The 26,017-nt window shown below is 43.3% G+C and overlaps 6 protein-coding genes across 6 annotated transcripts; 2 read left to right on the top strand and 4 right to left on the bottom strand.

Annotated features, from left to right (window-relative positions):
• Positions 1-52: 52 nt before the first annotated feature.
• LOC149618073 (uncharacterized) lies at positions 53-7,539 on the bottom strand. The gene is made up of 13 exons (XM_089854310.1): positions 7,352-7,539; positions 7,209-7,289; positions 6,704-7,133; positions 6,249-6,600; positions 6,111-6,179; positions 5,451-5,859; positions 4,452-4,628; positions 4,102-4,386; positions 2,631-3,710; positions 2,456-2,545; positions 1,910-2,148; positions 1,150-1,369; positions 53-751 (listed from the first exon to the last, which is right to left on the bottom strand). Exons 1-13 carry the CDS (start codon positions 7,391-7,393, stop codon positions 629-631), a joined length of 3,597 nt encoding a protein of 1,198 aa, XP_089710436.1. The 5' UTR covers positions 7,394-7,539; the 3' UTR covers positions 53-628.
• A 137-nt stretch (positions 7,540-7,676) lies between these two features.
• On the top strand, positions 7,677-9,791 carry LOC149618072 (solute carrier family 35 member E3-like). The gene is made up of 6 exons (XM_089854316.1): positions 7,677-8,362; positions 8,429-8,539; positions 8,609-8,764; positions 8,840-8,922; positions 9,333-9,471; positions 9,563-9,791. The coding sequence occupies exons 1-6, from the start codon at positions 7,979-7,981 to the stop codon at positions 9,614-9,616; spliced, it is 927 nt and encodes a 308-aa protein (XP_089710442.1). The 5' UTR covers positions 7,677-7,978; the 3' UTR covers positions 9,617-9,791.
• LOC149618071 (uncharacterized) lies at positions 9,473-11,819 on the bottom strand. The gene is made up of 7 exons (XM_089854315.1): positions 11,569-11,819; positions 11,089-11,395; positions 10,824-11,017; positions 10,477-10,743; positions 9,988-10,412; positions 9,788-9,828; positions 9,473-9,699 (listed from the first exon to the last, which is right to left on the bottom strand). The coding sequence occupies exons 1-7, from the start codon at positions 11,616-11,618 to the stop codon at positions 9,673-9,675; spliced, it is 1,311 nt and encodes a 436-aa protein (XP_089710441.1). The 5' UTR covers positions 11,619-11,819; the 3' UTR covers positions 9,473-9,672.
• Positions 11,820-11,838: 19 nt separating this feature from the next.
• LOC149618070 (U6 snRNA-associated Sm-like protein LSm8) lies at positions 11,839-12,795 on the top strand. The gene is made up of 4 exons (XM_089854317.1): positions 11,839-12,067; positions 12,130-12,170; positions 12,246-12,373; positions 12,440-12,795. Exons 1-4 carry the CDS (start codon positions 12,037-12,039, stop codon positions 12,528-12,530), a joined length of 291 nt encoding a protein of 96 aa, XP_089710443.1. The 5' UTR covers positions 11,839-12,036; the 3' UTR covers positions 12,531-12,795.
• LOC149618069 (dynein axonemal heavy chain 7-like) lies at positions 12,206-21,173 on the bottom strand. The gene is made up of 19 exons (XM_089854309.1): positions 21,096-21,173; positions 20,410-20,907; positions 20,156-20,301; positions 19,945-20,083; positions 19,503-19,862; positions 19,152-19,432; positions 18,818-19,075; positions 17,860-18,738; positions 17,360-17,792; positions 17,143-17,283; positions 16,018-17,068; positions 15,551-15,947; positions 15,192-15,462; positions 14,915-15,130; positions 14,185-14,850; positions 13,776-13,970; positions 13,634-13,713; positions 13,124-13,573; positions 12,206-12,891 (listed from the first exon to the last, which is right to left on the bottom strand). The coding sequence occupies exons 1-19, from the start codon at positions 21,168-21,170 to the stop codon at positions 12,783-12,785; spliced, it is 6,645 nt and encodes a 2,214-aa protein (XP_089710435.1). The 5' UTR covers positions 21,171-21,173; the 3' UTR covers positions 12,206-12,782.
• Positions 21,174-21,189: 16 nt separating this feature from the next.
• Positions 21,190-25,989, bottom strand: LOC149618068 (dynein axonemal heavy chain 12-like). The gene is made up of 13 exons (XM_089853866.1): positions 25,816-25,989; positions 25,473-25,743; positions 25,267-25,402; positions 24,894-25,197; positions 24,416-24,811; positions 23,812-24,342; positions 23,291-23,763; positions 22,616-23,234; positions 22,306-22,535; positions 21,999-22,244; positions 21,810-21,929; positions 21,445-21,726; positions 21,190-21,378 (listed from the first exon to the last, which is right to left on the bottom strand). Exons 2-13 carry the CDS (start codon positions 25,658-25,660, stop codon positions 21,190-21,192), a joined length of 3,714 nt encoding a protein of 1,237 aa, XP_089709992.1. The 5' UTR covers positions 25,661-25,743; positions 25,816-25,989.
• Between the last annotated feature and the right edge of the window lie 28 nt (positions 25,990-26,017).

The following is a 26,017-nucleotide window of genomic DNA, read 5'->3' as shown; positions in this document are numbered from 1 at the left end:
CGATTGACCCCTAGAACGACCTTTAACCCTCTCCCGAAAAGACAACCCTTAATAAATAAACGCCTTTTTATTATTTTATAATAAGAATAATTATAAAAAACGTTCTCTTGAGAAAGAGTTTAAAAAAAAATGGAAACCACTTCTCAAAATATAATTAGTAAATATGTAATTAATTAATAAACATCTCATTAGCAAAAAGTTAATTACGACGACGAGGAGACGGATTTCTCCCCCCCCCCTTCCTTCCTGCCTTCCTTTTGTGCCACAATTAATTATTTAATTTTAATTGAATTAAACAATTAAATAAATACCGGTAAGCTTGAAGAGAAACGCAACTTTGGAAGAAGAAATTCAAGTTTGTCCACTGGAATAGATTCAATACGGGCGAAGGCGGGGGAGCCTATAGTATTTCCCCGTATTCCCCCCGCCTTCCCCTGTATTGGCTCTAAATCGGTGAACAAACGACGTACCCGAACGCGCGTAGGCCTACTTGTACAAATAGAAAATTGCGTGTGGCGCGATATTTATATGAAGAGGCGCGCGGTTAAACATTTTTCTTTAGTTAATTTAATTAAGTTCTAATTTCACTTTAATTTCAATAATTAATATTATTATTTTAAGCGGCAGTTTATTGTCCAACTTCTTCGAAGCAAGAATCGCAAACGCGCACGGCTTTCTTGTAGGAAGCGATCATGGCTGTTTTGGCCGAACATTCGTTGCAAAATATGCAACCGCAACTGCGGCAATGATGCTATTTCAAAGAGAGAGAGAGAGAGAGACACCCCCTCAATTTTATTGCCCACGTAATAAACCCCCCCCCCCCAACCCGAATTGCAGCAATCAGCAAAAGCATTTGCGAGTGACAACAAAGTGTAATGAAAAAGAACTAAGGCTTAGGCCTTGGTCACCGCCGCCGACGCAATGGGAAGGTCAAAAGGTCATTGGAAACAACGCAAAATGTGTTTGGTGATAAAATGCGTGCGACCACTTTCAAAGGGTTAAGCAATTCAATGGTAAACACGGGAAGGTAAGGGTCAAAAAAAGGGGGCCATAAACCAAAGGATTATTGGTAAAGCCGCCAACGATAGCCATTTAGCGGAATAAAGACCCCCGTTACCATAAAAATGAAAATAGAAAGTAACGTTTTACCTTTCTGACGGTGACGGTAAACTGTTTCCTGCAAGCGGTACAATGCGTCACTTCGCCATCTTCGGCCCATTTCCGCTGAACTAATTTGGTGTTTTCGATCTGGAGGGACTGATTCTCGCGACCCAGTTCGTGTAGAGCCGCCAAAGTATCGTCCAGTTTGCGTCGAAGTTCCGCCGTCGAACCTCGAAGTTTCTCGCATTCATCTTCGCTTCGCAAACATCTAACGCGCATCACACAAATAAACGGGCCTTTCATTATAAAACACGTATTTAGGCTTAGCTCGACGCTTTTTGATAACTATTTTACATAAACGAGGCTTAACATCGTGCTTTTAGAACCGTTGTACATAAATTAGGCTTAACATCGTGCTTTTCTAACCGTTTTACATAAATTTGGCTTAACAACGCGCTTTTGTAACCGTTTCACATAAATTAGGCTTAACATCGCGCTTTTATAACGGTTTTACATAAATTAGGCTTAACATCGCGCTTTTATAACCGTCTTACATAAGTTAGGCTTAACATCGCGCTTTTATAACCGTCTTACATAAGTTAGGCTTAACATCGCGCTTTTATAACCGTTTTACATAAATTAGGCTTAACATCGCGCTTTTATAACCGTTTTACATAAATTAGGCTTAACATCGCGCTTTTATAACTGTTTTACATAAATTAGGTTTAACAACAGTGCCTGATAGTAGGCCCTAGTTTTAAAATAGACGGACCAAGGCTTAGAGAAGAGGAGGAAGTTACTATCTTACCTATCTAATAAGGCTCTCCTTTCGTCCAAGGCGTTTCCCAATTTGGCTTCTAATTCCAATTTGTGTCCTCCCAATTCGTCCAACTTGGTTTCTAGGGCCGCTGTCCGACTCTTTTCGGCGGCTAAATCTTGTCGCAGCGTTGACAGATTCTCTTGCAAAACGCTGCTGTGACCTTCGAGTTGGGATCGCGAATCGTCCCACGTTTGTTGAGCTTCTTTGTATTTAATTCTTTGCTTTTCCTTAAACAAGTTAAGAAAAGCGTGTACGCGCTTTTTCAACTCCAATAACATTTAATCTCGATTAATTTAAGCCAGATAGAAACCGAGAGCGCGCGACACGTTGCTCTAAAAATATTAAAAATAGCGCCAAAGACAGCGGACGACGCGAGGGAAAACCGGCGGGGCTGGAAATAAGTCGCGATCTTATTGGCCGAATTAAAACTAGGCCTAGAAATGGCGCCAAACTCGTACAGACTAAAGCCACGTGTTTATGGGGATGACAAATAGGCTTAAGAGAAGTAAAAATAGTAAAAAATGGCTGACTTACAATTTCCTCGGTCAAATTTAAGATGCCTTCCTCCATTTCCTTTTCCTTGGCATCAAATTCGTTAATTAAGGCTTTACGTTTATCTTCTTCCTTTTATTAAAACCCAATTGGATATTCGTGGTTTAAGCCTTGGCCTTGACTTTGAGACGCGTTAATAACGAAGATATAAACTTACTTCCCGCAACGTGTTGGCGGCGTCTTGGAGTTCCCCTTGCAATTTCAACTTCTGGTCGATCAAGAAGGCTTTGGCTTCCTCGGCCTTTGTCAAACTCTCGCTTTCCAGTTTCAATCGCGAATCGCTATCTTTCAAGCGTTCCTCCAAGTTTTGGCATCGCGACTCGTAACTTTTGCAGGACGTCCGAGCCGATTCCAGTTCATTCTCGGTGACGTCAATTTGATCCCGAAGTCTCTTTGATTCCTCTTCCAATTGCGAGATTCTAAGCCTATTTTCCTCCAAGCTATGGTCTTTTTCCGACAAATCCTTTTTCAAAGCAGCGGCTTCTTCTTTGAGTCGGCGTTCGCGATCTTCCAACGTCGTCAAAGATTGTTTTAAGTCGCGCAGTTCGTCCAGGGTCGTTTGGAGGAGACTTTCCTTGGATTCGAGTTGAACTCTGGCTTCGGTCATCTTGGCTTCGTATTCCGTTTTGGCTTGGTTCAGTTTATGATATTCGGCGGCGTCGTCCTCCATTTGTTTCTTCAATTCGACAATTTCTTCGCTGGATTCCGCGATTATTTTGGCTCGATGCGTCAATTCCGTCTCTTTCAGTTCTAGATCGTCTTTTAACGTCTTTAATTCCCTTTGTAGTTGGCGGTTTTTGTTTTCGGCGACGTTTTTCGCCTCTTCCAAAGACTTTGAAAGCGTCGCGGCTTCCTTCAAACGCGTCTCGAACTTTTTCAGTTCGTCGGAATTCTTTTCGGATTCCGTTTCGAGTTTCAAACTTCGATTTTGAATCAATTCGAATTGGTTTTTCAACTCGGATATTTGCTTTAGTAACGAGTTTTCTTTCTCTTTCGCGGCCGATAAGAGTTTTTCGCTTTCGACGCATTTGCCTTGCAGTTTTTGTAATTTTTGTTTCAGTTCTAGGGAAGACTTTTGCTCGGAGCTCAATTGTTGCTCCGTTTTCTCTAAACTATTTCGAGCTTCGCTCGTTTTCTGATTGGCTTCCTCTACTTTACGTTTTTCCTTTATTATTTCCTTCTCGAGTTCTAATTTCTCCGTCGCTTTCAAAGATTCGAGTTCCGAAATTTGTTTCTCCTAATATTTATAAACATTTTTTCTTAAGCCTTTGTAAGGGCCGAGGCTTAAAATCCGCTTGGGCCTAACTCTCCAACTACTAACGCGCAAAATTTGTTTCTCCTGATACTTATGAACATTTTCTTAGCCTTTGTAAGAACCAAGGCTTAAAACCTCTGACCCTAACTCTCCTACTAACGCGGAAATTTGTTTCTCCTGATACTTATTATAAACATTTTCTTAGCCTTTGTAAGAACCAAGGCTGAGCCTAAGTCTCCTACTAACGCGGAAATTCCTTTCTCCTGATATTTATAAACATTCTTTTCTTAAGCCTTTGTATTGGCCAAGGCTTAAAACCGCTAATCTTAACTACTAGAGAGTAGAGAGACGCGAGAAAGCGAAAGGAACTTACCTTTTTGGAGATTTCATTCTCAAATCTGGCGGATTTGCCATTGGCCTCCGTCAGTTGCTCTTGCAATTGCTTCAACTGACTTTGGACTTTGTTTAGTTCCTTTTCCGCGGTTGCCGTTTTCTCCTTTTGAAGTCGCAAGACGGAATTGGCGTCTTCCAACTTCGCTTTGGTTTCTTTTTGAATTTCCGCCGCCGATGCTTGCATCTTTTTAACTTGCTCTTGCAACGCCGAGTTTTCTTGTTGCAATTGCGCGATGGCCGTTTTAGCACCGTCTCCCGATTCAATCTAATTGCATTAAATAGCTTACTAAACGATTGACGATTAACAATTAGCTACAATTATTTAATTACTTTGGCGTATAAATCGGTTCGTTCCGTCTCCAGGCGCTGAACTTGTTCTCGCAACGAACTAAATTCAGCCTCCATTTTGGAAATTTTGGAACGACTTTCGGAAAGCTGTTTGTTAGATTCGTCCAGAGACGACGTTTTTTCGTTTATTTCATCTTTGTACTTGTCGATTAGAGATTGCTGTTCAAAATAAAAAACAACAAATCCAACTCAATATCGCACCAAGACACTAAGCCTAACTCAAGACACAAAGGAAACCCGTTAAGCCTAACTCAAGACACAAAGGAAACCCGTTAAGCCTAACTAAAGACACAAAGAAAACCCGTTGAGCCTAACTCAAGACACAAAGGAAACCCGTTAAGCCTAACTCAAGACACAAAGAAAACCCGTTAAGCCTAACTCAAGACACAAAGGAAACCCGTTAAGCCTAACTCAAGACACAAAGAAAACCCGTTAAGCCTAACTCAAGACACAAAGAAAACCCGTTAAGCCTAACTTTAGAAACAAAGAAAACCCGTTAAGCCTAACTTTAGAAACAAAGAAACCCCATTAAGCCTAACTTTAGAAACAAAGAAACCCCATTAAGCCTAACTTTAGAAACAAAGAAACCCCGTTAAGCCTAACTCAAGACACAAAGAAAACCCGTTAAGCCTAACTTTAGAAACAAAGAAACCCCATTAAGCCTAACTTTAGAAACAAAGAAACCCCGTTAAGCCTAACTCAAGACACAAAGAAAACCCGTTAAGCCTAACTTATGAAACAAAGAAAACGGTTAAGCCTAACTCAAGACACAAAGGAAACCCGTTAAGCCTAACTCAAGACACAAAGAAAACCCGTTAAGCCTAACTCAAGACACAAAGAAAACCCGTTAAGCCTAACTTATGAAACAAAGAAAACGGTTAAGCCTAACTCAAGACACAAAGAAAACCCGTTAAGCCTAACTCAAGACACAAAGAAAACCCGTTAAGCCTAACTCAAGAAACAATGTGTTTGCCATCTTACATTCTCTTGGCACTGTTGTTGAAGCCTGTCAGCTTTGGTTTTGGTTTCTTCGACTAGAAAAGATTTTTCTTGTAGTTGTCCTTGAAGTTTGTCGGCTTTGGAGCGCAAGGCGGAGAGTTCATTGGAATGTTCTTGCGTCAATCTCTTGGCTTCGAGGCGCAACCGATTCGTTTCCTCGGAACTGTCCTCTTGAAACTTCTTGAAGGCATCGCGACTTTCCCGCAAAGCGCCTTCCACCGACGCCAATTCCTTCTCCAACTTCGAGACCTTCTCGCATTCTATGAAGAGCTCTTTTTGCGAGTTCGAGTGGAACTCTTCGAACCGCTCTTCAAACGTCGCGTTCATTTTTAGCTTCTCCTCTTTAAGCTCCTTAACCGTTTCGTTTAACTCGGAAATTCGCCCTAATAACCTGAACAATTTCCCCACAAAGGCTTATGAAAAACTAGACCAAAATAGGCTTAATTATTTGAAGACGCAAGTAGGCTTATAGATTATTAATTGTAGACGCAAGTAGGCTTATAGAATTATTTGTAGACGAAATTAGGCTTAGAGAATTATTTGTAGATGAAATTAGGCTTAGCAGAATAAAGGAAAGTAGGCTAAGGGGGAAATAGACCAAAGTAGGCTTAGCGGGAATAGACCAAAGTAGGCTTAAATTACTTTTCGGTTTCCGCCGAGTCAGGCGCAGTTGAGAGAGCTTTCTTCAGTTCATCTTTTTCCGCTTCAAGTCTAAAATTTAATTAAAATTGAAACCAAACTACAATGAATAAGAAGAGAGCTTTTTTTTTCTTGATGTACTTTGAACAAGCTTCTTGTAGCTTTTCGCGTTCGACTTCTTTGGCGAGTGTTAATTCATCCATGGCACGTTGAACATTGACTAATTCTTGCCTCAAAAGAAGGGCGTCTTCCGCGCCGATCCTTTGATCAACTTCCGCCCTCAAACTGTTCATTTCATCTTGGGAATCTCGTAATTTTTGGCTCAGATCAAACTTTTCCGCCGTCATTTCGTCTAATTTCGCTTTAACGTTGGCTAGATCGCTGGCCAGAGTGGCGTAGCGCTGCTCTAATTTATCTTTATCAATTCGCAAACGAGACAATTCTTCTCGACTATCGTCTAAATGCTCTTTTAATAGAACCGCTTCGTTCAAAGCTGCAATTTCCAAATAAAATAATTAAAACTAATCAAAGCTGCAATTTCCAATCAAATAATTATTAATTACGAGCAATCAAAGAATTAAAAGTGTCGAACATACCCAATGTTTTACTTTCTTCCAGAACCTTAATTTGATTCTGATAAAACATGTCAGCTTCGGTTCTTGAAGCGGAGTTTCCTTGGCCAAAGACCACGCTACTTTCCAGTCTGTCAATTTCTTTTTTCAGTTCTTGGGAATACCATTTCTCTTCCTTCAAAGACTTATTCAAATCATCGAGTTCTTGTCGCAGAGTAGAACTGGACAAGAGTTCATTTTCTTCTCCGTCCAATTTATCGTGAGATGACTTGGGAGGCATATGGTGCCTGGCAAAATGAAACTCCAACTCGGTGGCCGTTCCCAATTTCATTTTACACGCCGAACATATATGCTTTTCGACTCCAGTCGCGTCCGTAGCGTGACTCGTGTCGTAATGGTCTTGCAAAACCTCGGCACTCGGGAATCCCAGCATACAAGTTGGGCATAAGAAACCCTGACATATTTACACGCATTTTTGTAAATTTTTTGGGCTAATTAAAATAGCTTTAATTAAGCAAATCTAAAGTACCTCGGCAGCCTCTGGGGTTTGAAAATCATCGGGAGAATTAATATCGTCGCTGCTTACCCCCGCTGTTCTTTGGGGGCTGGCCTGAGGGAGGGGTAAACTCATTATGAGAAATACTACTTAAAATGATCGATTATGCCAATTACTTTGTTGGAATCGGTGATTTTGTTCAAAAGCCTGTTAAACATCGCGCTACCTTCACTCGTTTTTCTTTTAATTAATATTCAAAATCAAATCATTATCAACCGTAACCTCAAAGCAAGCTACAACTTAGCGGAGACCAAGAATTACAAAATCCCGTCGCTTCTCCTTACAACACTGAAAACTAATTTCCAGATTGCCTAAAACAAGCGTAACTGCGTAAATTACGTTTCCAAATCAACTAAAATTAATTAACTAGAATTAATTTTATATTAATTAAAAAATATATTTACATTAAACTGGAAACCCGGGTGAATTCTCGAGTTAACTGTACCTGAACTGAACTGAGCTATGGCTATATTGTCTGCTTAAAATTATTTTTAGGCTTAGCGAATTGTCAAAACTCAAATTATGAATGAATGAATTAAAATGAATTTTTTAACGTAATCACGTTATTCGTTCGAGATTAATTAATTAAATAAACCGCGTAATTTAAGAGGCAAATAACAAATCCCCCTGAATTATCATTAAACTCCGTAGAAAACCTTTTAAAGCTTTGTTTTAGGCCCATATTATTCTAAGCCTTGGTCATAACAAACCGACTCCCGAGTCCCTTAAGTTTAAGTTTAAGCATGGCCGTTTCTAAAAGTTACACATTATCTTGCCTAGTCAGTAATTTAGCTTTGTCTATAACGATTGTCCTCTTAAATAAATGGCTGTACCAACACGTCAAATTCCCCAACATGACACTGACACTTATACATTTCGTGACGACATATCTGGGCCTGGAAGCGTGCCAAAGACTGAACATATTTCAAGTCAAATACTTACCAATTATCAAAATGTTGCCTTTAGCCGTCACATTCTGCGGCTTCGTCGTCTTCACAAACCTTTCGTTAGGTCACAACACTGTCGGGACATATCAAGTCACGAAAAACCTAACCATGCCAACCATCATGATCATACAATCATTTTTTTATCATAAATCATTCTCTACTAAAGTTAAATTAACTCTAGTAAGCCTTAACGTATGCCTAAGTTAAATTAACATTATTATTAACATTAATAATTATTTGCGTCAGATCCCAGTGTCGTTAGGCGTATTTTTAAACTCTTATTACGACATCAAATTTAACGTGACCGGAATGATCTTTGCTCTGAGCGGAGTCTTGATAACGTCCCTTTATCAAGTGGTAATTACCTTAATTAATTAGCAGCGTTAATTATTGGTTTTCCTAATTAAACGAATGTCGTCGTTTTAGTGGGTTGGCGAAAAGCAGAAAGAATTTCAAGTCAATTCAATGCAACTCTTGTATTATCAAGCTCCGTTATCGGCAGCCTTGCTCTTTCTTATTGTCCTAGTAATCGAGCAACCCTGGTTTTTGATTACGACCCACCAATGGTCCATCAGGGAATTTGTAAGATATTCATTTCAGAGTCAGAACCCTAAAGTTTCTAAGCCTAATTACGTAACGTCGTCTTTTATTTGACAGATTTTTGTGGCCTCATCCTGTACTGTCGCCTTTGCCATTAACTTATCAATCTATTGGATTATTGGCAATACTTCCGCCGTTACGTATCCTTTATTTATTATTCGTAACCCTAAATAGCTGAGAAACTAAGCCTTTGTTAATTTAAAAGTGTGCCCTAAGCCTTTGTTAACTAAAAAGTGTGTCCTAAGCCTTTGTTAACTAAAAAGTGCGCCCTAAGCCTTTGTTAACTTAAAAGTGTGCCCTAAGCCTTTGTTAACTAAAAAACGACCATTGATGATTGACCTAAGCCCAACCAATTTCCAAAGCATTAGTTTCCTTTAAGCCTTTGTTACTATAAAAAAGTGTGTCCTAAGCCTTTGTTAACTAAAAAACGACCTTTGACCCCTAAACCCAACCAATTTCCAAAGCCTTAGTTTCCTTTAAGCCTTTGTTTTAAAAAAACTGAGGTAAGCCTCGGCCCGAGCATCTTTGACCTTAACGGGCGGTAATTTAGGTATAACGTGGTGGGGCAATTGAAATTCTGCCTGACTCTCCTGGGAGGATATCTCTTATTCGAGGAATCCATTCATTGGCTGCAATTTCTGGGAATAATCACGACTTTCTCGGGTGTTCTACTCTACAGCCACGCCAGGGTACAGCAACTGAATTCAACTTTTATTTGAACTGAACTAAACTATAATATGATATAATATGATATAATATATGTCACGTGGCGTATTTTAGCTACGAGAGAACGAGAAAATAAAACTGCCAATATCATTGGTAAATAAATCCTGACGAAACTAGTCCTGGACAAGAGAAGTGGTACCACCTTAATGGAACTGCAGGGGCTTCTAAGGACCGAAATATCCCGCGGAATCCTGTCAAATTATTACGCGTATCGATGTATTATAATTATCATTATTAATTATAAATAATTAATTATTAATAAAAGAAAACCGTTCTTACATCCTTGGTGGCCTCTTCATCACTTTCCTCAGATTTATCTTCTGCCAAAATTTAAAATATATATGATACAGGGTTAAAGATAGACTTCTCTCCCCACTTACCCTCAAAATGGCGGAAAACATACGTAAATCGGAGCTCCGTCGAGGAGTTGTCCGCCATTTTGAGGGAAAGGGGAGGGAGGGGGAGGAGCTATTGTTTACCTCGGGGAACGAAGGCATAGTTAAATATATAAGTTGAGCCACAAGAGTCGGAAGAAGCATATCCGTTTCTCGCTTGAATCAAGCAGGTTTTCTTGGCGGGTGGTTCGCCACGTCCAGGGGGGCTCCTCCTCTTGCCACTTGTTGTTATCCCTCTTTTGGGTTTTCCTCCTCCTCGAGGAGCCTTCAGATCTTTAGGGGGACACAAGCGAAGCCTGGGTCCTCGAAATCCCAGCGCCCTTTGAGGAACAGGAGGGGCGGGCCAGACGCCTTTCATTTGGGTCGCCGCCGAATTCTCAATGCATTGGCGTTTCTCCTCAAAGGTCATCTTACGCAGAATGTCGCGGATCGCCTTGTTATTATCTTCCGAGTTACGGTGGAAGGTTCCAAGTTCCGTTTGCAAGGTTTTCAAGTTCCCAGTGACGTCCCTTCAAATATATACATTCGATTACAATGGCTCCTTCCTTCTTGGGTCATGGGTCAAGATCTTACTCGTTCAAAGTGACGATATTAGAGCTGATTCGGGATAAACCGTTTTCGATTGGTTTCAACAACTCCGGTTTAAAGAAGGATTTGAAAAATTGGAACATTTTGCCGACATATTCGATCATTCCGCGCTCATAGACATCGGCGGAATTTCGAGCGGAATTGTTACTTTCCAGAATCATTTTTAAAACGCTGACGATTTCGCCATTGCTTTTTTGGACCACTTCCGTCAAATTTTCGATTTTACAAGCGACTTCTTCCAGTTTAGGTTCTCTTTAAGACGCCAACCAATCAAAATAATTAAGAAACCGTATAGGCCTAGCTCTAGCTCTAGTATAAGCCCGGAATAATACCTTTCGGGGCGCAAATATTCGCGCAAAGCCTTATCGCGGTCGAAATCCGCGTTGTTATTAAATCCAACGTTAAAGTTAACGGCCGTGCTATGAGAAGGCCCATTGGCTACCATTAACGCGTTTTGCGGACGCGTGTCGTTGTTATTTTTACCGCGAAAAGTGTTTTTAATTCGTCCAAAGATTGACGAAGCGCTCTGTCAATTAATTTAAACGGTATGCTTATCTTATCCCCGCCTGTCCCTGTCCAGTATAATGGTCAACGTACCTTGGTAGACGCTGATGAATTCTTCGATGGTTTCGTCTTATCCACGTTATTTATCTCCGGTTGTTGGTAAAAAACGGAGCCATATTGAGGGAACAAACCAATTGTTTGTTGATGACGAGGAGCCGGTACGACAAAGCCATCTTGATCACGTGGCGATTGAGAATTGTAAGAGTTATAGCGTGGAGATAGGAAATCCTGACTCGAATTTTCAGTTTGAGACTGAGTGCTTTCGATAGATTGCTGAGAAAAATCCCCTAAAAGTTCCTGAGAATTCGGTCGAATTGACCAGCGCTTCTTCTTGTTGTTACTAAAACGATATATTACACCCTAGTGTTAAGCCTAATATTGGTTCAAATTTGTTAAGCCTAATGTTGGTTCAAATTTGTTAAGCCTAATGTTGGTTCAAATTTGCTAAGCCTTGGACCTGCCCTTTATAATACACTACTATCCTTATTTATATAAAAAATAAACAATATATACCTTGGATTCGAATTCGAAACATCCCTTTTAGGGATTTTTCTCGAATACATCTTTGAAACTCGCACTAGAATTAATTCCAATTACTTTTAATTAAAATTAACCCAAGAAAACACTAACGACGTCCTAAAACGCAGAAATCGTGACTCCGGGCTTTTTCAAAGATGAAATCACCTGACCCGAGTCTTCCAACCAATCAAGACGGCTGTTTCTACAACCGACTTCCGCTCCTGCGCATCTCTTGATTACGCAACTTCCTTTCGTCTGTCGCCGTGTGGTTTAGGGTTACCAATTTACGATTCCACCAAAATTTAATGAAAAACTCCTTTTTAAAATCGTAATTAAGTTGAAAAACGTAATTAAGGTGTTAAAGTTACCGTATTTTACCAAGTGTTATAATTTTATTCAGTATCAAATTATAAATTACGATTAAAACTTGGGGGGAAAAAGGTATTTTTACCAAGGCTTAAGATGGCGGCAACTTTGGAAGGCTATTTAAATCGTAAGCTTATAAAATTTAATTTAAATGATGATTAATACTAATTAAAATTACCTTGAATGCAGATACGATATCCGTAATTACCGCGGATGGAAGAAATATCGTGGTAAGCTATATAAAACGTTTCTCTATGAAAGTGGCTATGTTAAGTGGTGTTTAATTTTAACGGATACACGATCAGGGCACCTTGAAAGGTTTTGATCAAACGATAAACCTAGTTTTAGACGAAAGTCACGAAAGAGTTTATAATTCTTCTCAAGGAGTAGAACAAGTCGTATTAGGCCTGTATATCATCAGAGGTGACAATGTGTAAGTAACATTTTTATTTCAACATAATGTCTTTAAGGCTACAACAGTCTTATGGGGATGTTTCAGGGCCGTTGTCGGAGAAGTTGATGATGAATTAGACTCGAGAGTCGATCTCTCCAATATAAAAGCGGAACCGTTAAATCCTATCGTCCATTAGAAGAAGTTTAATCGTCAAGTTGACACAACAAAGCTGTCCCCCTTTTTGTCCAATGACTGGCGCGTGTTTTAATCGGAAGTGAAATGGACAAAATAAAGTTTGAAGAATGTCCGGTTGTTGAAATTGTTCCGCGTCTTTCGCTCGTTCGATACAAAGGACAACTTGTTTTTTATATTTAATTAAGGTTATTTAAATACTTGTACGACTATTTTTGCAACAAACCTTTTAAAAAATGAATAAAAAGTTAAAAACTTACTCGTAACAATTTGTTTTGTCAATTTCTTCCGAGAATGTTGGTTTTAACCAGAGTGGCGGAAGTTTCTCCCATAATTTTCCTGGTTCTTGCTCAACTAGAGCGTTTCTACGTCGCGAAAATTAAAAATTTTATATAATTAAGCCTAGCCTACGCGTGGGCCAAGGCTTAACGCTCCATCAACGTCGTCTGCTGCAGAGTCGGTTAAAAACATGGCCTGGTTAAGCCTTGGCGCACTCGCGGGCCAAGGCTTAACGCTCCATCAACGTCGTCTGCTGCAGAGTCTGTTAAAAACCTAGCCTGTTTAAGCCTTGGCGCACTCGTGGATGGATTGACGTACTCGTCCGCGTTCCATCTGGCTCCTTCCAAAAATAAGCCATTAACGCAAAATCCTTCCCGAACTTCAAGGTCATTATCCATCTCGGACATGACCTTGAAATCGTAGGCTAATTTATCAATGGGTACGGGGGTTGAGGTGGCGACTATCCTGGTGTGATATTGCAAGCCACTCGTCAGAAAAGCTTGCGGGAAGAAGAAGGCCGGAAGCCAAAATGGTTTGGGGGTTTGGCCAGTCTCACTCCACGTTAGGAAAAACGATACTCTTTGGTTCAAGTCCGTGACGTAACTGGCTAGTGGCTTTTTTGTCAGATAAGAATGGTTTAACCATAGTTGGGGAACGCGACCCATCACCAGGCTTAAACCCAAACATTCCGTTTCGCTTGTCATTAATTCCTTTCCCTCCAAAGCCTGATTGAGATGTCTTAGACTCGACTTTATCGTTCTTAATAATCTATTTAAATTAGTTAAATATAATTAATTAGTGGAGTTTGTAATTAAGTAACCTAATTACCCGTTATAACGATCAGTTTCTTGTTCGAGTATTAAACCGAATTTTATATCTTTTTTAGTAGTTGGAAGATCATTGGGAAGCTTAATTTAATTTGATTAAATTAACTATTAGTTTAATGGCGTTTAAATTAAAACTAATTCACCTTTGACATTAAGTCGCTGATCATGTTTTTCAAGAAAACCTCCTCTTTCTGTAATCCCGTATTGCCGCCGCCAACCGTGGTCATTTGAGTTAGAAGTAAATTATCGAGTAATTGTTGGCTACTCATAAGTTCGCGTTGAACTTGGACATTATCGTGCATTCCCAAAATCCCTGGCCCCGCATTTTCGGGAAGTTTCTGTTAACGTTAAGCCTTTGTAAAACTTCCTACTAAAATTTAAAGATGGCCGCCCTCCCACCCGCCCGCCAGCCCGCCAGCCAGCCAGGCTGACCCTAAACAATCATTTTGCTTTCGCGAAATAAAAAGTTAAAAATATTTTTGTCGCGTCTAAAATTTACGCGGTTCTCGAGGGTATTGACTTGACAGTCCCCGGCTGGTCAATTTCACTTACCTTGATATAACTTAAGTACTCTTCCCTGGATGATGGTAAATAGAACGAGTCACTTTCGGAGAACTTATAGCCTTCATCCCGGAGTATATTTGGATTGCAAAAATTCTTCAAGATAACTCGCAACCTCTTTCGATCCCAATCGTCGGTGACGCGTCCGCCGTAATTACATTCACCGACCAAGTAGGTCAAAGCGTCAAAGGGGACCAAGTCCGTCTCTTTTAGGAAAGTCTTTAACTGCATCAGAGTAATTTGTAAATCGGATTCGTCAAAGGTGTAAGGGACGTTCCAACCAATCGGACCGTACTGGCCACGTTCTTGTACGACGGCGTGGAACAAACAGAAACTCAAAGTTAACTTGGCGACCAAGTCGGAACCCGAGAGTTCCGAGTCTTCGTAAGCCTTGGAGAAACATCGGTACAAGTTATCCCTTAAACTCGGCGGGCTTTCGTTGGTTATCTTCACTCCGTCTTGTAGAATGGGTATCGGGAACTTGTCCGACGGGTAACTCGTCAACCATAAACGGTAATTCGAGTTGACGTCATCCGGGACATTCTCGCACAGTTTTTCCAGAGACGACATCCAAGATAGAGCCAAATGGCAATTTTGAAGGACAACCCAACTGCCATCGCCTTGGGCTTCCTTGATGTTCTTCTCGGCGATCGGCCCCTATAAAAGGGGGCTAATGTCCACACTTCCTGTTTGCGCCCCTTTACGAGTCTATCTCACTTACCTGTCCTTGTCCGAGCGAAACGCTTCTCAAGGGCACGCCTTTGCTTTCCGCGAACTGTTTTATCGTGGAAATGGGGTCGCTTCCGGGTGACAAAATGAATATCAAAGGGTTATTACTGGAGGCGTCGTTGAAACTATTTCTAATATCGAAGATCGGGTGTTCGATGTATCTTCGACCCATTTTACTAGCGACGTATTGTCTGACGTAGTACGAGATCTAAGAATCGCCATTAACCCTTTTTAATTATTATTATTAAAGCTCCGCGGATTGGACTGACCCTGTTTAATCTGATGCAACGATAAATCAACAATTTTTGAAAATCGTTCAACGTTTCGTTCCACGGTTCGGGTATTTCCGTCAACCATACGTCAGGACTGTCCACGAAACTCTGACGTATGCCGTCGTAGGTTGGTATCGTGTTTAAAGAACACAAGTTTTCCCAGTTGTTTTTCGACAACCACGTCGTTGGATTAGGGTAAGATTCGCGTTTGATTCCGACACCGCCTTTAAGAAGAAATCGGAATTCGTCCTCGTTGACCTCTTGACCGCTGCAAAGAATTAAAGCCAACCAACTTTGGAGCGAATTTAAAGCTAAGGGGGGGGACTACTTGGGATATGATGATTCAAATTGCTTACAGTTGCAAATTGCAGCAAAGCAAAAAGGAAAAGAGCAATTTATGTTTTTCCAAGAGCGACCTGGAAACGCTGGAGAAAAGGCTGTAGGTGAAATGGTCGATTAAGAGATCGAGTCGTTCCGGGAGATTGTCCGTTTTGGGACTGTTCCTAATGCCATTAACGTAGAGTCCTATGAACCAACTCAAAGAGTACTGGTACATGGGGTCGACGTTGGGTAGATTGGTCAAACAGAAGAACAGTTTCGAAGAATGAATCGCCACCGGACTATATTTCTGTCGCGACGCTTGGATCTTAATTTCAGTTTGTTTAGCGACTTCTTGTTTCTCAGCTACGTCATTGGCTAAGGCCTTCGAATGATCCAGTACTTGGATGGCGGTCTCGTCCTCTAATAGGTTGCCTAAGGCGCGCGCGCGAGAGAGCCAGTTGGTGAAGAAGATACGAATACGGACACACATAGTATATCTTACCTTGAGTCGAGGCCAAGGTCAACAAAATCTTATCTTCGATCTCCTTCAAGGACCTTCTATGCGAGGCGATTCGTTCGATTAAGGTGCTCCTGGCTTCCTCCAAATCGGGTCTCTCTTCGTTGACCACGATGCCCAGTAACTGGTCATCCAGTCCATCCGGCGTAATGGTAAAGTTCAATAAAGAGACCTTGGTGGCGATTTCGGGCAGGTAATGCGGGTTCCGCAGTTTGGTCGTCATGTACAACTTGAAAAGGGGGCTGTACTCGATGGCGTAGTCGCCCAATTGGATCATGTCCAATCCCGCTTGTTTAAAAGTTTGTTTGGCCAAAACGGGGTCCAATCTCGGGTCCAGTTCCTCGTCCACACCCTCGATTAACAAGGGAATGCCCAACTGCAGACACATCTTCAAGTTAACGATGAAATCCGCTTCCGAAAGTTTGACGACTTTCAATTGGGATCCGGCCGATTTCTTGATCCATTTATTGGCCTGGTTTTCCGGGTCAATCAGTAAGGGCCATCGTCGGCTGTTGTGGACGATTATGGCGTTGTCCACCGAGAACTCGTCACTGGGGAGACCTTGTTGGACCCATCGCTCGATCACTTCCGGTTCCCCCAGGATGTCGCGAATGGCGAAATCGTCCGAGGATGGGATTTTGGCTTCCAGACATCGATGGTACCAGTCTTTGAGACATTCGCGGCGGTAGGCCACGTTGAAGGGACCCAAATAGGCGATGATACCGGAGGCCAAGAGGACGTCGCCGGGCAGGTTGGCGTACAGAGCCGCCAAGCGGTCGGCTTCCCGGGACCAGCGTTCCTTTTCGCCGGCCAGTCCGTCTAATAGTTTGGTGGCGCGTTCCAGTTTCCGGGAACATATCTCTACTTGGACTTCGAGTTCGCGTTTGCGTTCGGACATTTCTTGAAACTTTTGTTCCAGACTTTTGACGTGTTCTTCGACCAGGCGTAACTCTTCCTGTTTCGTGGCTAAGGCGGCCATGGTTTCCTCCAGCGAGGATTCGGCGTCGGCTAATTTTTCGCGTTTCGGGGCCACCATCTGCGGTAGTTCATTCGGACATACTTTGTTCACTTACCTTTCAAGGGATAATGGAGACGGTTCGAGTACTTTACCTTGGCGACTTTATCGTAGAACTCGATGGCGACGACCCATTTGCAAAGACCTTCGGCGGCGGTCGAAGCCTTGGCCACGATTTTGGGCTTAAAATCGGGTAAGGTCAGGTATTCTTTACGAATTGTGTTCATAATGTTATTCTTGAATTTGAAATGTCCGTTGGAAAAAAACAAAGAACAATCAAACATGATTGGAAAAAAGATTGTAATAAGTTACCGGAATGTCGTCCTTGTTGTACTCCTTCAACTGCGCCAAAAACGAGAGATCTCCGAGGAGTTTCTTGGACGGACCCCAATAATCCCAAGTCTTCTTGCCACTCGGCTCCGTCATCCGGTCTGGTTTGACGCCCTTCATGACGCAGACGGCGGCCATCACAATCTTAATGGCTTTCGGAGGATTCTTCATGGATTTGACCAGAGTTATGTCCGAGGGTTTTAAAGTATCCAAAGCGGTCACCGCCGACTCCAAGGCCGGTAAAGCCGCCGCTAGATCGGTTTCGCATTCGTCTTTCAAAGCCTGCGCCTCATCCGCTTGTTTATTGGCTAGAATCTCGTCTTCCCGAACTTTATGACGTTTGATTTCCGCTTCCTTAGACTCTTTCTCTATCGTGATTATCATTTGTTCGGTTTCCGTCGCGGCAACCACCAACCTGCGGAGAGATAACGGAGTGTCCAGTACGATGTCCAGTACTGAAAGATATCTGAAAAAGTTCTTACTGGGGTTGTAACTCTTCCAACTCTCGCTGCATCCTCTCAACCTGTTTGGCGGCGTTGGCCAGCTTCTCCAATCCCCCCTGATAGCGTTTCCTGGCCTCCTGGACTTTACTCTGTTGACTGGCCAACAAGTCGCGGTAACAACCGAGCAATTCCAAATAGGAAGAGGCCGTGACGTAGGTGGCTCGATTCTGTTCGGACAGGAACATCTCGGACAGTTTATAGACGGAGGTGTGAAAATGTCGGCACAGTTTGGAGACGGCCGGTTTGACCTGGTAAGGAATGGCCGCGTTTTCCACGTAGAAGTTGGCCACCATTTCCAAGGCGTCAGTCGGCCAAGGCAAGAACCAGTCGATGGTGCAACAGTTGACCAAGGAGGGATATTGCCGGAGTCGACGCTTGAAGGCGTTTCCGATGGGACTGAAGGCGATGACGATGTGCAGATTGACGCGACATCGTTTGACGAAGGTGGCGAACAGCTCCGAGAGGCTCAACTCCACTTGATGACTGACGAATGTTTGGACGGCCTCGATAATCTCTTGGAGTTCGTCCACCGCGTACAAGTTGGCGATTTCCCCGGAGTTGAGGAGGCTGTCGATGTCTTCCAGGAAACGTTCTTCGCGGATTTGCGACTCGGTGATCAGAAGAACAACGTGTTTGCCGTAAGCCCCGGAGGACTTGAGGACCTTCTTCAGATCTTCCCTCCAATCTAAGAAGGAATAGCTTTTGGTGGCTTCCGGTTGGAAGACGGTGTATCCGGCGATAAAGGCGGCCAATCGGGCGCACGATTGTCGACCACTACCTCCCAGTCCAACCAACAAGGCGTGACCTCCCGGGGTGGCTAGAATACGACTGATACGTGATACGTGTTCCAGAACGTATCTGCGCCGCCCAGGTGGTATGGTTTCACTTTCAGAGCTCCGCTTTACGATTAATGACCCCAAAAACAGACGGAACTTACCTGAATATCACCAAGTTCATGGGTGTTTTATGGATACTGTTATAATCCTTCAAAGCCGATCGCACTATATTTTCGTAAAGTTTCAAATCGGTGACTTCCTCGTAGACGCGATCGTCCATCGAGGCGTCCGGGTTCATGTAGGTGCCGAACATCAAATTCTGCATCGACTCCTCGGTCACTTTGCCAAACTCGGCTTGCTGAGCGAAGACCAGTTCGAAAGATTCTTTGAAATGCGTCTTGACGCAATCTCGGACCATACTAGTGCCCGTCAACAACAACGACAACCGAATTAGACGAGAAATAGGCCTAAGAGTTGAAAGCGAATCTTAATTACTTGAAAAGCCAGGTTCTGTCGGCGTAATCTTGGAGGCGGTCGTAAAAAACTCTCATGACCTCGTGAACCCAAAGTCGAACGAAAACGCGTCGGTTCGGAACCGATTCGCGTTTAATTAAACAACAGCCGTGAATGACGCGAGCGAAATCGCGCAAATTAAAGATGTAATGCGACTTCGAAGGCGTCGGCAATAAAGTTTTAATCGTGCTTTGGTAAATGTCCAGCGTGGCTCGCACGATCGTGCCCACCGCCGAAAACATATCCACGGGAAAGGTTTCAGCCTGCAAAAGAGACCTTACACATTCGGCGCCCCCGACTCTTAATTACAAAGACAGCGCGTCACGGACATACCCTTAAATGTATATTCATCAGTGTATTGAAAATCCTCGTCAATGTCTCTTGGCTAAACTGGTTGACGGACAGGACGGTAAAATGCCTCAGTAGTCGCGGGGTAAAGTTACTTCTGGCGCCACCGGGCGGTCCCATGACGGCCATCAACTGGACGTCTTGCAAAACGATCTTAGTCAACTCCTTCCGGTCGAACCAGTAGCCGTGGTCCAATAGCTGCCGAAGAAGTTCTAGGGGCGGATGGGCGCCGTACGTTTCCGCTTGGGGCATGTTCAAATCGTCCACCAAAATGACGCATTTTTTGCCCGGGGGTGGCCCGTACACCCCCTTTCGACGCTTCTCCAATTTAGACATGATTATGTCCTTCATGTTAACGTCATCAAGTAATTGTAATTTAGGCAAACTTAATTACTAAACCCTTTTTTATTCCGAATTGCAAATTTACTTGAATTTGGGGGGCGGTGGTGTGAGCGCAAAAGTTAAGTATGATCGGTAAGTAGGAAGAGTTGGATAAGCCCTTAAGTAGTTTGTCGCGACAATAGACGCTTTTCCCCGTACCAGTTGGACCGACGAGTAACAGAGGTCTAATACGGTCAAAAGTAGCCCACCATTTTAAGAAATAATTTAGGCTTGAATTATATTTGTTAAGTACCAACTTTTGGTTTTGAATGAACAAGTCCATCAATATGGAGTATCGGACAGTATCAACTGTCGGTACAATTACTTCCCGGATATCAACGGAATCATCGTCTAAAGGGTGTAAGTTTTCGGACCACGGAACCCATTGACTTCTACCCCGACACTAACAACAACGTTACAAGTACTTACAGAATGTAATTACGTACTTAAGTAGCTTTTAATTAAAGCTTCAATTTGACGGTCACCGGAAGTTGGAAATTTTCGATCTTACCTCAAAGTTGTAGTCGTAGATCAATCCTTCAATTGGAAAGGGACAATCAAACTTGGCGACCGTTTCCGGGACGGGATAATCCTTGCTGGAACCGATCAGAAGTTCCTTCAAGAAGTAACTGAACTTGTCGCGACTTTGGCCGTCCAGGACCCCGCCAATAGACCACGTGATGCCAAAAGCGAAGGCTCCCATCACCCAGGTACGGATGAACCTCATATCACCGGCGTCCGACGTCCGCGAACTGCCCTTTTCCATCACCATAGTGACCAATTGCAGCAAACAGCGAACCAGACTTTGGTCACCCGTTTTAACCCATTCTCTACAGTTAGCGCGTTGATATTCTAAGCAAGCCGGAATCAGCCAATCGGAAAGGCTGCTTAACAGTTCCGAGAGACGCCAGCGTTCGGGAACCGTGCTTAACCAGGACGCGAACTGAGGACGCCAACCCAAGACTTCCGGTTCTATGTACACCATCCCGCAACGACTTACCGTAGCCGGCTAAGTTAAATTAATTTAATTTAATTAAATTAATAATAGTTAATTGGAGCTTCATTACTATGCGCGTTCAAATCGGTTCGCAATTACGTGGGAATCACAATGACGTCACCATGGACTTTAAATTTTCGTAACTTCCTTAATTACCTACCGATTTGGACGCGCTTCACGTCATTTTAATTGTCAAGTACCGAAGCACCGGCCAAGTCAGTTACTTCGAAGATTAAACTCATGGTTGAGGACAAACATATTGTTTCGCCACTCATCAGGCACAACTAAATGATATCAATTTGGAGTTAGGCGGCCAAAGTCTTTTAAAATCCTTTCAAGTACTTTTTTATTGTCGTCCAAGACGGTGTTCATACTTTCAGCCCACAGCGTATCAACTGGACCGTCAAAAATGATCCATTTTCTTTGGTTCGTATTGAGATTGGCGAATTTACGAAATATTTGAGCCACCAATCCGTCACTCCACTGCATTTCAAGTAATGAACATTCCCTTCTGTTAAGGACTCCCAATTTGGCTCTTAACTGTCTTACCTCTCGGGACACGGGATCGAATTGGCCAAAAAGTTGGGCTAAATTCAAGGTTTTCGGGTTTAAAGTCTCCGTTAGGACTTTGCCCGGACTGTCCGGCAAAGTGGATAGGGTTTGGGCCAGGACCTTTAAGATGGTCGATTTGCCGCTATCGGGGGCTCCGACCAACATGAAACCGTGTCTTCCCGACATGACGCTGTACGTCTGCGATAATTTCTCCAGAAATCCTTCAACCGGTTGCAGATTCAAGTCGAGACACGCGTCGCGGGCTTTTTCCAAAAAGAGCTTTCGAGGGGGGGGGGGGGAGGCAAAGACACACATTCGAAAGGGTTGAAACTAATCCAAAGAATTAAAAGAATTGAACTTACTTCTTGGTCGGTTCTCGTCTCTTTTATATTCGGGAACAAATCTTGTAAAATGCCACGAAAAAGCGGAATATCGTGCGATAAAAATTTCGGCGTATTCACGTCGATAACCGCTTTCAATAACTACCATTTAAATTAAATTAATTAAAAACTTACCTACGAAGAATTAATTAAAGAGTGAGACAGCGTTACCAGCGATTCCTCGCGTTCTTGAGGGTAGGAGAGTTTCAAGTGTCCAGCCACAGCCAAGACGGCCTTCAATGCCCTCATACCGTAATCGTAATGCCACTGAGGCGATAACAGCTCCGAACAGAGCTTAAAAACCACCACCAGTTTCTCGGACAAAGGCCGAGCCGCTAAGAACCCGTACGAGTATAACAAAATCTCGGCGATCATTCCGTAATCCGGCACCATCATGGCCACCGTTCGAAATAACACCTGCATTTATAAGTAGGTGTTATTTCCAAAAGTTAGGTCCGAGGGGTGTCAATGGCGTTACTTTTAAATTGTCCGGTAGTTGAGAACGACCGGCGTAATGCGGGTTCATGGTAATGCAAACGTAGCAAGTCGGATTCAAAGTAATGACGCTCCCCTCGAATTCGAACTGTTCTTTCTTGCATTGAATCGCTTGAGTTACGCATTGAATTTGTTGCGCCACAACCGACAACACTTCCAGTTCAATTCGGTTGAACTCGTCGAAACAAGCCCACGCCCCCGAAGAAGCTAACCCTAATTCAAATCCATAAGGTCACCTTCGCCTACTTCAATCTACGAGGAATGCCCCTAGGGGGGACACCACGACGCCTTACCTTTGAAGAACTTGCCCATGGCTAAGTAATCCAAACCTTCGGAGCAATTAAAGACGACGCATTGAACGGCGAGGGCCTTGGCCAAATCTTTGGTCGTCTCCGTCTTGCCCGTTCCAGCCGGTCCCTCGGGCGCCCCGTTCAAGTGCAGATGGTAAGCCGCCATCAAGGTGCGATAACACCTATCGGTTAAGGGGGTCATGACCAAGCGGTCGCTGTTCCCCAAGTACTCGTAAGCGTATTGGGCCTCGGTGTAAATCATTCGAACCAGAACATTGTCGTTTTCCCAGTAATATCTCAGTTGCGACGTCCAATTGAAATCGTTGACTCGTCGCGCCCGTTTCTCGATCAGGTCCGTGACGACGTCGCGACTGTGGACGTCCAGGACTATTAAGGCGCCCATGGTTTTCCTGACCAGGGGCGGCAGCTCGGAGCGGACGAAATTGACCACGACACCGAGTTGTTCTTCTTGAAGTTGGGCGTACTTTTTCAGTTGAGTCTGGTCCGCCGCGTTTAACAAGGCGGCCGTCACGGATTCGGTCCACTTAATTTGGGAAACGCATAAAACTACTTGTCCCGGCCAGTTGGTGGCCCAAGTACCTCGGCTCTCGTCCCTATAAGCCTGCTCCACGGAATAATAGCTAAAGCATAGGAGAGAGAACCTAAGGCAAGTCTTACCTCAAGACCTTTGACGATCGATTGATGGACAGCGTCTTTCATGGCGCTTTGAACATCGCGTAACCATTTTTCTACTTGACCATTAGCTTCGACCGTATTGACCTCGTTCAGGAATTGAACTCGCTCCCCTTCGCTACTGATCATGGCGGTGATATTCAATTCGTCGGTGAATTCCAACTCGGCTATTCCTTCGAAACATTTCTTCAAGTGAGGTTGGACCCTTTTGGGGTCTTGAGTTTCGGACAGGATCTCCAACATTTCGTCATTGGACAAGAAGAAAAATCGCGGGAACATCAAGCGTTTCTGCTCCAAATAACACGTTAAGCCTTTGTTGATGATTTCCAAGGTTTCCAAAATGGCGCGAAAACTCTCGAGGAAACGTGACGTCTTGACGACGGACAAGACTTTGGGGGAACGCGCCGTTTCGCTCATGGCTTCCCGCCACTTCCGGTCTATTTCCACGAACAACTCGCCTACCAAAACGAATTAAAGATTGGAGATACTAAGCTCCAAGTACTTACCGGAAATGAGCTTACCCTCGAGAGGTATCTGTATCATGATGTCTTGGGAGCTGAAAACGGGTTCCAAGTACAACCACTGCGACTGGACGCTCAACCAGGCGTCGAGCGTCTCTTGGAGCGCGCCCAGTTTCGATTCCCAGCTTTTGATATTCTTCTCGATGGGTTTGCTGAAGGGCGAACCCCGCATGGTCTGCGTCCGGATGACGTGGTCGTCCAACAAGTTTTGAATCTCTTCGATGGACGCCAAGATGCTGGTCTGACCGTCTTTGTACGTCAGCAGCGGAATGTCCATTCGCTCCCATTCTTGCTTCATCCGGACCAGGGCTTGCTCTAGGCTGTATTCCTTGGAAGCGATGGCCGCGATGGACTCCAGCTTTTCCAGATGGATGCTGATGGGTAATTCCAACATGCGTCGAAGGGTCGTCCCCGTGTTCGGGACAATGTCCCCCACTTCCAATTCCTCCGCCATTTCGTGCCAATGACGAGTTTTAAGACCGGGGTTGCAAAGAATGGCGATTGACGCGATGTTTTCTGCAATTGCACGATGATGGATCCCTCAATTAATGATTCGGGGGTCTAATTTGAGCAACAAGTCCTTGCTCACCTTTAAATTTGGCAATTCCGGCGCTCAAATATTCGCAAAGTTTCAGGGGCGCCGGCAAATTTGCCGTCGAGACGGGCGTATTTTGGGTCTTGTTCGAATTCAGCGCGCGTCGATTTCCGCCGGTCAAGACGTTTTTAAACTTTCCGCGGAAGGTTTTTTGTAGTTCGTAAGCTTGTTCGCTGAAGATGTCGACTCGCGATTCAATCTGGTCGCTCTTCATGTCCAAAAAGCTGCCGTCCAACCAGTTTTTCTCGGTTCTTTTCCAGTTGTTAATGGCCGAATACAGTTGCAAGTACGGACCCAATTCCTGAGAGACCGAATCCGCGTCCGGGTAACTACTTACCGGGATTTTAAAGAGTTGTTCTTCGTGGTTAATCCAACTTATACAAGAAAATACTTTGACAAAAATAAATTAAAAGGTTGTAGGTTAATTAATTAAAGATGACCTAATTAATTAAGGGGGGGGGCATCGAATTACCTTTTTGTAGGCGTTTATGGAATAGCTTGGATTCCATGGTGTATTGTCGCAAGAGGTTGATGTCGCCGTATCCGTCAAAGTCCTTGACTTGTTTGGAGAGGCGATCGACTTCTTTGGTGACAAATTCGATTTGGGCGGCCATCTTGTCTTCCAGGCTCCATTTCGAATTGTCCAACATATTGGAACAAGTCTCCAAGTTGGGTTCGATGGCGGAAGGTAACGATAACACTTCCGAATTCAGTTCCAAATCGGATGGCAAGAACTGGTAATGGTCTAACATTTTCAACATTCGAACACCCGATTCCTGCCACCATATATTAACGGACTTTCACTTTGGAAAAGTTAATCACTTTAATTAGAGTTAAGAACTGACTTGAACTTCCAAACTAAGTTCGGGCAACTTTTTGGAACATATTTGATCCAAGAGAACGTTCATTTTCAACATTTCTTCCGTGTTCCGCGGAACGTTCTGAAGTTTGCTTTTTAAATCGTAGAATTCCTCGCATAATCTTAATATGTTTTCTTATAATTAATTTCAAATTTAATTAAGAGATTAAGGGACAAATGGGGGGGGGGCACCTGTTATTGTTTTTAAGGTGATATTGGTACATGGTGTCCAAAATTCTTCGCGCCAGATGTTCCAGAATCTCTCTGAGAGCGCGTTTAAGTTGGGTGACGTCCGCGTACAGAATAAGGAAATGTTGGCCGTTTTCTTTTTCGCTTAATTGCCTCAGAATTTCCTGATTCTTCCTTAATTCCTCTTCCATGATTGGAAAGGAATTTTCGTTTTTAAGGAAACGCGACACTTTATCTTCGGCGTCCCCGTAAACAACAAACAGAAAGTCCTTCACTTAATTAATATTTACAACAACAAATAAATAAACAAACAATGTTTTTTGGGCCAAAAGGGGTAATTAATTACCAAAATGATTGGCCCATTCTTCCAATTGTTCTTTCTCACGCGATATCAGCGAGGTTATTTGAAATTCTAATTTGTTGAGCGCGTCAGGATGCAACTTAAGCGGGGCACCCCTGATCGTCTCCGTTTTACCCAAATGTTTGAAAAGATTAGTTAAACTATCGTCCAACTAATTATAAAGATACACACTTTAATTACTTAGAGT

The sequence above is a fragment of the Phalangium opilio genome, unplaced genomic scaffold, assembly GCF_054372755.1.
Source record: "Phalangium opilio isolate 3A_F unplaced genomic scaffold, DU_Popi_V2 ptg000209l_1, whole genome shotgun sequence".
Classification (NCBI taxonomy): Eukaryota; Metazoa; Arthropoda; class Arachnida; order Opiliones; family Phalangiidae; genus Phalangium; species Phalangium opilio.
The sequence above is the reverse complement of the archived record's forward strand: the minus strand, read 5'-3'. Positions and strand labels throughout refer to the sequence as shown.

What these genes read in the sequence shown, in the direction of transcription:
- LOC149618073 (XM_089854310.1), bottom strand. Translation starts at nt 7,393, where the DNA reads ATGTTTAACAGGCTTTTGAACAAAATCACCGATTCCAACAAA. An exon ending in GACTCGGCGGAAACCGAAAA is followed by an intron (nt 5,860 to 6,110) that starts GTAATTTAAGCC and finishes GAAATTGTTCAG; the next exon opens with GTTATTAGGGCGAATTTCCG. An exon ending in TAAATTTGACCGAGGAAATT is followed by an intron (nt 2,149 to 2,455) that starts GTAAGTCAGCCA and finishes AACTTGTTTAAG; the next exon opens with GAAAAGCAAAGAATTAAATA.
- LOC149618072 (XM_089854316.1), top strand. Translation starts at nt 7,979, where the DNA reads ATGGCCGTTTCTAAAAGTTACACATTATCTTGCCTAGTCAGTAATTTA. An exon ending in CTAAAGTTAAATTAACTCTA is followed by an intron (nt 8,363 to 8,428) that starts GTAAGCCTTAAC and finishes TATTTGCGTCAG; the next exon opens with ATCCCAGTGTCGTTAGGCGT. An exon ending in GGCAATACTTCCGCCGTTAC is followed by an intron (nt 8,923 to 9,332) that starts GTATCCTTTATT and finishes GCGGTAATTTAG; the next exon opens with GTATAACGTGGTGGGGCAAT.
- LOC149618071 (XM_089854315.1), bottom strand. Translation starts at nt 11,618, where the DNA reads ATGTATTCGAGAAAAATCCCTAAAAGGGATGTTTCGAATTCGAATCCA. An exon ending in GAATATTTGCGCCCCGAAAG is followed by an intron (nt 10,744 to 10,823) that starts GTATTATTCCGG and finishes GGCGTCTTAAAG; the next exon opens with AGAACCTAAACTGGAAGAAG. An exon ending in CTATGCCTTCGTTCCCCGAG is followed by an intron (nt 9,829 to 9,987) that starts GTAAACAATAGC and finishes AAATTTTGGCAG; the next exon opens with AAGATAAATCTGAGGAAAGT.
- LOC149618070 (XM_089854317.1), top strand. Translation starts at nt 12,037, where the DNA reads ATGGCGGCAACTTTGGAAGGCTATTTAAATC. An exon ending in TTTGGAAGGCTATTTAAATC is followed by an intron (nt 12,068 to 12,129) that starts GTAAGCTTATAA and finishes CCTTGAATGCAG; the next exon opens with ATACGATATCCGTAATTACC. An exon ending in ATCATCAGAGGTGACAATGT is followed by an intron (nt 12,374 to 12,439) that starts GTAAGTAACATT and finishes GGGATGTTTCAG; the next exon opens with GGCCGTTGTCGGAGAAGTTG.
- LOC149618069 (XM_089854309.1), bottom strand. Translation starts at nt 21,170, where the DNA reads ATGAGTGGCGAAACAATATGTTTGTCCTCAACCATGAGTTTAATCTTC. An exon ending in TCTACGACTACAACTTTGAG is followed by an intron (nt 20,302 to 20,409) that starts GTAAGATCGAAA and finishes CGTTGTTGTTAG; the next exon opens with TGTCGGGGTAGAAGTCAATG. An exon ending in TCAGCGACTTAATGTCAAAG is followed by an intron (nt 13,714 to 13,775) that starts GTGAATTAGTTT and finishes AATTAAATTAAG; the next exon opens with CTTCCCAATGATCTTCCAAC.
- LOC149618068 (XM_089853866.1), bottom strand. Translation starts at nt 25,660, where the DNA reads ATGGAAGAGGAATTAAGGAAGAATCAGGAAATTCTGAGGCAATTAAGC. An exon ending in AGACGAGAACCGACCAAGAA is followed by an intron (nt 21,727 to 21,809) that starts GTAAGTTCAATT and finishes CCCCCTCGAAAG; the next exon opens with CTCTTTTTGGAAAAAGCCCG. An exon ending in TCGATCCCGTGTCCCGAGAG is followed by an intron (nt 21,379 to 21,444) that starts GTAAGACAGTTA and finishes CTTGAAATGCAG; the next exon opens with TGGAGTGACGGATTGGTGGC.